General features: G+C 41.0%; 1 protein-coding gene across 1 annotated transcript in view; it reads left to right on the top strand.

Annotated features, from left to right (window-relative positions):
• The first annotated feature begins 3673 nt into the window (after window positions 1–3673).
• The window catches only part of LOC138052883 (transient receptor potential cation channel subfamily M member-like 2), a 52033-nt gene continuing 48206 nt past the window's right edge, over window positions 3674–7500 (top strand). The window contains exon 1 of the mRNA XM_068899478.1: window positions 3674–4030. Within this exon, the coding sequence (XP_068755579.1) occupies window positions 3953–4030 (78 nt within the window). The 5' untranslated portion in view covers window positions 3674–3952. The remainder of the gene's footprint in view (window positions 4031–7500) is intronic.

Consider the following 7500-nt stretch of genomic DNA (forward strand, 5'->3'; position numbering starts at 1 on the left):
ATCTTTCTGCATTATCAGAGGTTTTAACACAGAACTCGTGGACCAAGTACAAGCAAAAAAACAGCACTCTCGCTGGAGCAATTATCAACTTCTTCAAACTACAATCATGGTAAATGCAAGAATGCTCGAAGAAGAACAGAAGCTATGATTTGAGTAAACTGGCAGAAAATCTAAAGAAAAAATGAGAATGGCCCGCTACAGCAGAGGCAATGTGTTTTAACGGGTCCACAACCGCTCGTGGCCTTGAATGTTATTCTCGAATTCAACATGGCAGAGGCGAGGTTAGATCTTGGCAGTTCTACTTGAGTGTTCATTCAGTAACAGGAAATGTGGGAGACACGGGATGATCTGCTGAATTTGGAAACAACACCTAAGGCCGCGCGCGACTGTGGGATACGGCGTTAAAATTCTTCTTCCCAGTCCTCCAAATTACGTCACCAGATCACCTGGTTTCGAGTCCGGTTGCTTTTTTTGCTAGGAGCGAATAAATAGTTAAACGCAGGAGCCTACAACTCCAATACTAAGTCTATATATAAAGGCATTTTTAAAAATCAAATTATGCAAGACGAGTTCTTAAATATGATTTGGCTTGCACGAGTGACCATTCTCAATCTCTTGGGTGCAAGACTTGTGATTAGCTGGAAAGGTCTGGTTTCGCTGGAAATCAGTCTAAAAACAACTCGGTCTGTAAAACTACCGTTCCAATACAAAGAAGTTATATGTATTGGGTTCATTTAATTGACAGTTGTTCCCCAAATTACTTTCAAACTCGTTGCCAGCTTTTTGATCCCTAAAACTGTTTTAAATTGTTTTTGTTCCCTAAACTATTTTGACATTGTTTCCCTGTTCCCCAGTTCAAATTACCCATGCCCCCAAACCCCTTTAGAATTACCTCCGAAATATGATGACCACATGATGTTGTTTCCTCTACGTCTACTCCCAAGCATTTATAGGTTTGAACTTTTTCTATTGATCAATAGAAATATCAGGTTTACTAGTCAGTAAAGATACGTTGTGCCGAGTCCCAGGCACGAAGAGCAACACGAAGAGCCGAAAAAACTTTAAAACAAAACCTATCTGACAAATCGGCACCTTCTCCACCCGCTTCTCATTCGATTAATTTTAACTCGTGTTTCATGTCACTATGCTCCAACCAATGGGTTTGCGCCCGCCGCCATGCAATATAAAAGCCTTCACAACCCAAGATCCTTAAGGAAGTTAATCACACTCTCATGGCAACTTCAACACTCTTTGATACAACTCAGTTTTCGTACTTCACTCAACCAGCGACGCAGCATTATATGCAGTTCCTTTACGAACTGCCCCTATTAGCTGTTATGATTAAAGTAAAGGACGCATTGTCATTTATTCGAGTAAAGTGAGAGATTAATTTAAGCACGATAACCGGAAGTCTTTGGTTTTCCGTTTCAGAGGGTATGCGGAATATTTACTTCCGGTTTCCGTCCTTAAGGACGTGCTTAGCTCACTAACAAGAAAAACAAATAAACCTGTGTAGCCCTGTTGAAAAAAGGCAGAAAATACATTTCCTTCGATCACTTTTTATGATCTGCCATGTGTTATCTCTCCTACCGTATTTTACTATACTTTCGACAGTACATTGGCGTGACAAATTTGTTCGTTTCGTATTTTTCTACCTGACGACGTTACGGTCAATTCATAATATGACATCACCAGTCTCCTTGTGGTCGACACGGATTGCGTGACGACCATGGACTTTTGAAAAACATTTCAAAAGAAAAATTAACGATAAAAACGTTACATGACGTTTCGACGACCTCATGTCACCATTGTTGAATGTGAAAAAAATTACATAAGTGACATCATGTATAAAGAAAGGTGTGTGTATGTGAATCAAGAATGGGAATAGTGAAATGATAGTACGAGCTCAACACCCGAAGTGACTCTATTCGCGCGAAACTCTCGCACTATTATTTCATAATTCGCATTCTTGTAATTCACACACATACACACCCATTTCTGTATATTTCCAAACTTTCGAACTAATAGCAGACAAGAAATAACTTTCAAATAGAAACACACAATTTTAAATTTACAAAACATGTTTCGGATGATCGACATCCATCGTCAGTTGTGAATACAAGTGAACCGCTAGTCGGTGTTATATAAAGATAGCTAATAAGATGCATGAGTACTGATTAAATAACAACGTGAATGTGAGGTAATAGAAAATACAATGATGAGAAGACAATGGGTATAGGACGAGGAAAATTACAATGAAAGTGTTAAATTGACATGATTAACTTGCTTGTATTGTATTCAAGTCTATTACCTCACATTCACGTTGTTATTTAATCAGTACTCATGCATCTTATTAGCTATCTTTATATAACACCGACTAGCGGTTCACTTGTATTCACAACTGACGATGGATGTCGATCATCCGAAACATGTTTTGTAAATTTAAAATTGTGTGTTTCTATTTGAAAGTTATTTCTGTACATATAATGTAACTTACGTTAATTTTTTCACATTCGACAATGATGACATATAAAGTACGGGGGTAGGGGGTGACTCCCATAAAAAAAGGACGAGGGTGCTCGTCGAAAATTTTGAAAAGAACCCCTAAGAGGTATCAAGATCCTGTCTTGTGGGCGTGGCATGAAATTTTCTTCACCCCTAAGAGGTACCAAATTATGGGTTTTAATAAGACAAAATTAAAAATCAATACCCAAAAAGGTACCACTAAAACTCCCGCTGTGGACCTTTTGAGGCTAAACACCCTAAGAGGTACCAAAACCACTTTTTTAACCCATAAAAGGAACGACGAACACCCCCGTCCTTTCTATATGGGAGTCCCCCCCCAGGGACACAAGGTCGTCGAAACGTCATGTAATGTTTTTGAAATAAATGAGATTGGGAGACCACCATGATCGCAGTTAACTGCAGCAGTTGCAAAGACTGTCTTTGAAAAACAAAACAAAACAAAACAAACAAAAACCCAGGTAGCGTAATAGCGCTACAAAGCTCTACCTACTGAGCTAAGAATCCGGCTGAACAACATAGACACACTCTTCAGGCATCAGCCATTGACCTGTAATGATGCCTTGAGATGAATTGAGGAAATTTGTGTGGATGAGAGATGAAATTTTGAAAAGTGGCAAAAACGCAGAGGGTAAGGTCGTCGTGCTAACAAATTGTCTTTTCCTGCTGACTTTCATCTGGTAAAAACACAGGCGCCCCAAGCATCGGTGACCGTTGACAACCAAGAAATTGAGAAATGGCTCAAATCGGGTTGGATCTGGAAAATAACCACACAGGTAGGAAGCTACCCACAATGGCAATAAGGTTAGGCTTTTTAATTGAGAATTTGTTTTTATATGTAATTATCTTCTATATTTTATATTTTTGTTGGCCATGCTCACACTGAGCTTGGGGGCACCTGTGGTGAAGTGTCAGCTAGCCTGCATGACAGGCGCTTTATGAGCCAAGCGGGGCGAACGCGATATTTCGCGCGGAGCGCGAGACGAGGGGGAGAGAAAAATCGGGCTCCGCTTGGCTCCGCTTCGCCCCGCTTGGCTCATAAAGCACCTGTCATGCAGGTTAAGTGTCAGCCGTCTCCTCGCCCAAACCGGGTGACACGTCAGACTAGCCATTATGCATATGCATATTTCCGTTTTGTGACACAATTAGCACAATCAAGACTGTTCAAGCGTGACAAGGAATTTGTGTAACAGCAATCAATGCATAAGCGGATTTTTTCATCAAACTTTAACTTCCCTTTCCGACTGATGTGCAGTTTTCCACGAATTCAAGTGTTTTTCATGCATCGCTTATCTTCCGGATTCAAAAAGGCAGTTACGAGACAAACGTGATTCCTTCTCACTGAGAGATGAATTAACTCATTGAGCACAGAATCAGCAGACTGTGTTCTTGTACATGTGTTTTGAAATCAGGTGAAACTACCGAAAGCATGGCATCGAAAGGCCGTACAAATGGAAATGACCACTTCCCTTTGCCACGTGCTAGTCCTGAAGCAGGAGGAATCCAGGTAACAGAAATTATCGAATCAAATCTAAGAAACGTGCAATTTTGATCTTAAAGCGAGAAATCCGCACATTTATTTTTGCCACTGTCAACCAACACTCGGCTTAAGCCAGTATATTGACTTTGAATTGTCATTGACGTTAATGGCAGTGGCAGTTAAAAGGTTTGATTTGAAATTTCCTTTTTTACAACCCAGCTCACATTTAAATTAAGACATTTCACCGGTAACAAGTTAGATCCAAGTTTTTGTGGCGGTTGTCATTCGACATAAACAATCGGTTTGATCATTAAACGGTCAACTGATTTTATCAAATTTCTCAGTGAGTAATCAGGCACAATTACGAACTCTTAAATAGCTGCTCGCCAACGTTATCCGTTGCACTGACCAAAACTCCTTTCAGTCGTTGAAAGTTGCACTAACTCTTACAAAATGAAAACCAGTGATTCAGTATGCCACAAGAAATTAGGCTACTAACTGGCACTCAAGAATAGAATACCAAAGTCCTCTCCAAGGTTGCCAAGGGATAGATCTTTGTTAAAAAAAAATGTAGGAGAAAGCGGTAGAGTCAATGTGGTATGCTAATTGCAGGTTATCGAATGGCATGGAGTGCTATCGGAGTCTTTTAGTTAACGCTGCGCCGTTTTTGTGTTCTGTCCAGTTCTTTTAGTATTGCTATCGACAGCATTCATCATGAAAACTGAGTTTTGTCTTTATAGCTTCAGACCTATGTTGAGATTTCCTAACAACATGCAGTTGCCATAACCGAAATGAGATATATGGGATATGTATGACTCGTAATTCAGGTTATCATTCCATTCGCTTGATTTCGATTGACCTCGATTCGTCAGTGAAATAGTTACGATTGGGTGATTGCTTCCCGTTGCGGCTAGTTTACTGAGACCTTTGCGGGTCTCACTAAGTTTGATTGGTCTGCCCTAAGTTGAGCTTAGGTCAAAAAAGCATCATGTGTGCGCGCAATATTCTACATGTACGCATAATTTACAACTGAAAGCACGAAATCAGAGAAGGTAATTAATTATATCATTATCGTCTTCCCGTAGAAAGCTCTAAGCGGAATATCTTCGTATCAGTTTTCCTAGAATAACAAGTCTTCCTCATTTTTTTTCCTTTTCATGGTGACAAAGATAAAGTTACAAAAGTTCCTCGAAAATCGTAGTGAGAAAACCGTACAAAATGCTAATTGAAGTATGGCTTTAAAAAGTTTTATAGTTATGTAGTTCGGTAACGTCTTTGCATAGGACCACTAAAATTCGTTACAACCCCTCAGTTTTAAAGCTTGAAATTCTTCTTAGAGCCAGTCGCTACTGCCTTCATTTCGTTTTTCAAATGAACCTCGTTCTTCCCTTGGCGTTCCAGAGGCCGGTTGCTCGAAGACCGTGGTTTGCGCTGACCGTTGGTTAAGAAGTATCAAAACCTATAGGTTTCCATGGTATTTAACGCTGGTTACGCTGGTTAGCGCTAAGCATTCTTCTAGCAACCCGGGCCAGATCACAAGGTCGCATTTTAATACACAAAAAAACCTTTTTGACGGAGGTGAAGAGTGGGAAGCGAGGTAATTTAAGGAAGACAGATTGAAAAGGCCCTTTTCACTCTAGAGAACGTACATGTCCGGAACCCATGACTATCAGCCTTCAATTTCATTGTATTTGTGGCCGGAAAGGCTTTAATAGCAAATTTCCTTGAGCTTATGCTGCGTTTCGTTGTCACGTGACGTAAGCGAACACAAGGATAAGCGTAAGCACAAGGAAAAGGAAATTTTTTATTATCCTTGTGCTTGTGCTTATTATTGCGTCAACCCCGTTTTCACTGTGAAATAACGGCTCTTATGTTTGCGCTTGTGCTTGCGAAGCTTGTGAAAACCAGGCTTAAAAGACCGACTTATTTTTGGATTGATTTTACCGCGGGACCAGACCATTCCAGCTAATCACAAGTCTTGCATGAAAAATTATTACCCCTGGGATTGAGAATTGTCACTCGCGCAAGCCAAAATCTTATTAGAACTCGTCTTAAAATAGCTTGATCTGTGAAAATGGCGTTACATAGACCTAGTATTAGACTGTAAAACAGCCGTATTTTTGCGTTGGACTAATGCTCTTTTCAAGCGAAAGGTCTGGGGCGAGGTTGAATACGAAGAGTGAGATCGCCTCACACGCCCTGCGTGTGAGGCTCGAATTGCGAAAACCGATTGTTTTGCAGTCTAACCTAGTATTGGAGTTGTAGGCTCATGTCTGTGGGCTCTAGACATGTCCTGTAGAAGTCACCCATCAATTTGTTCGACTAATGTGGACACGTGCAATCTACCTGCGTTTGGCGATCGTAGATACGTATCCAGACGAAAAAAAAAACGCGGTGGCTGGAATTAACCTCAGGGGAGGCATAATTGCGGCTATACGGGAATACCTTTGGGACATATTTTAGGTTTGAAATGACAGCTTAATCCAAGCAATCAAAGTAATTGCTCTTGTCCGATGTAAGTTCTTTAACACCTTTCATTTCGACCAGAACAGTTGCCTGCTCAACAAAGGCTGAGGAGGAAGCGAAAAAGAGTTTCATATGGCACGGAAGCCAACGCTCCCGCACTTGTTCCACTTGTCCCGCGACAGACTGAATCGATTTATTGCTGTCTGTGTTTGGTCGCTGTGAGTTCAGGTCGGTTTTCGATGACTTTTTCGTCCAGAAAGATTAATTCGTCTTAAAAAAAAAACGCGTTTTAGATGGACATACAGACGGAGAAATTCGGACGACTTTGTCGTCGGGAACTTTTGTCCGGTCGATCCTTTCCCACATGTACAGACAACGATTTGTTTGACTTTTAGTTTGAGAGCCCCGTTAAACCTCTTGTTTGCCGCTGAAGGCTGCTTCTCATAATAAGACAAAAACCCTCTTCTTGCGTCTTATTTTTCTCTTGCTCGATAGTTGTAGGTAACGGGCTGTTCGTGAAATATAGACCGCTTCCACTTACCCCACCCTACACAGGAATTGCAACAACTCATCAGAAACCAGCACGAAATGAAGGCAAACAACAAAGTGCGCTGCGAAGCGATGGCGGTGAAGCTGAATCCCTACATCTCAACAAATCACAATAATTTCCCTTTCTTCATTCCCCCCCTCCCCCATGCAATATTGTTTTCCGTCTAATTTTCCTTGCTTAACATATTTAACCTTAAAGGGGCACCAACATTGATTTTTGGGGGGTGGGGGTGGGGGTGGGGTGACGGGGGACGGGTACATTTTTTCATGACACTTCGTATATTGTCTGCAAGAAAGGACGCATAATCAATTTGTTTCAAGAGGTTTTGTCGGGGATTGTGGCTCTTGAATCGTGTTGCTCGACCCAAAATACGTACGCCTTGACGAATATTTTTCTTGCACTTTAACTAACGTTAGTTTCGAGAAATTTGTGGTCGAAAGGATGAAGTAAGAGAACGGATCCCCATTCCTCATCATAGCTT

This window comes from Montipora capricornis, chromosome 6, assembly GCF_036669925.1.
Source record: "Montipora capricornis isolate CH-2021 chromosome 6, ASM3666992v2, whole genome shotgun sequence".
Lineage (NCBI taxonomy): Eukaryota > Metazoa > Cnidaria > Anthozoa > Scleractinia > Acroporidae > Montipora > Montipora capricornis.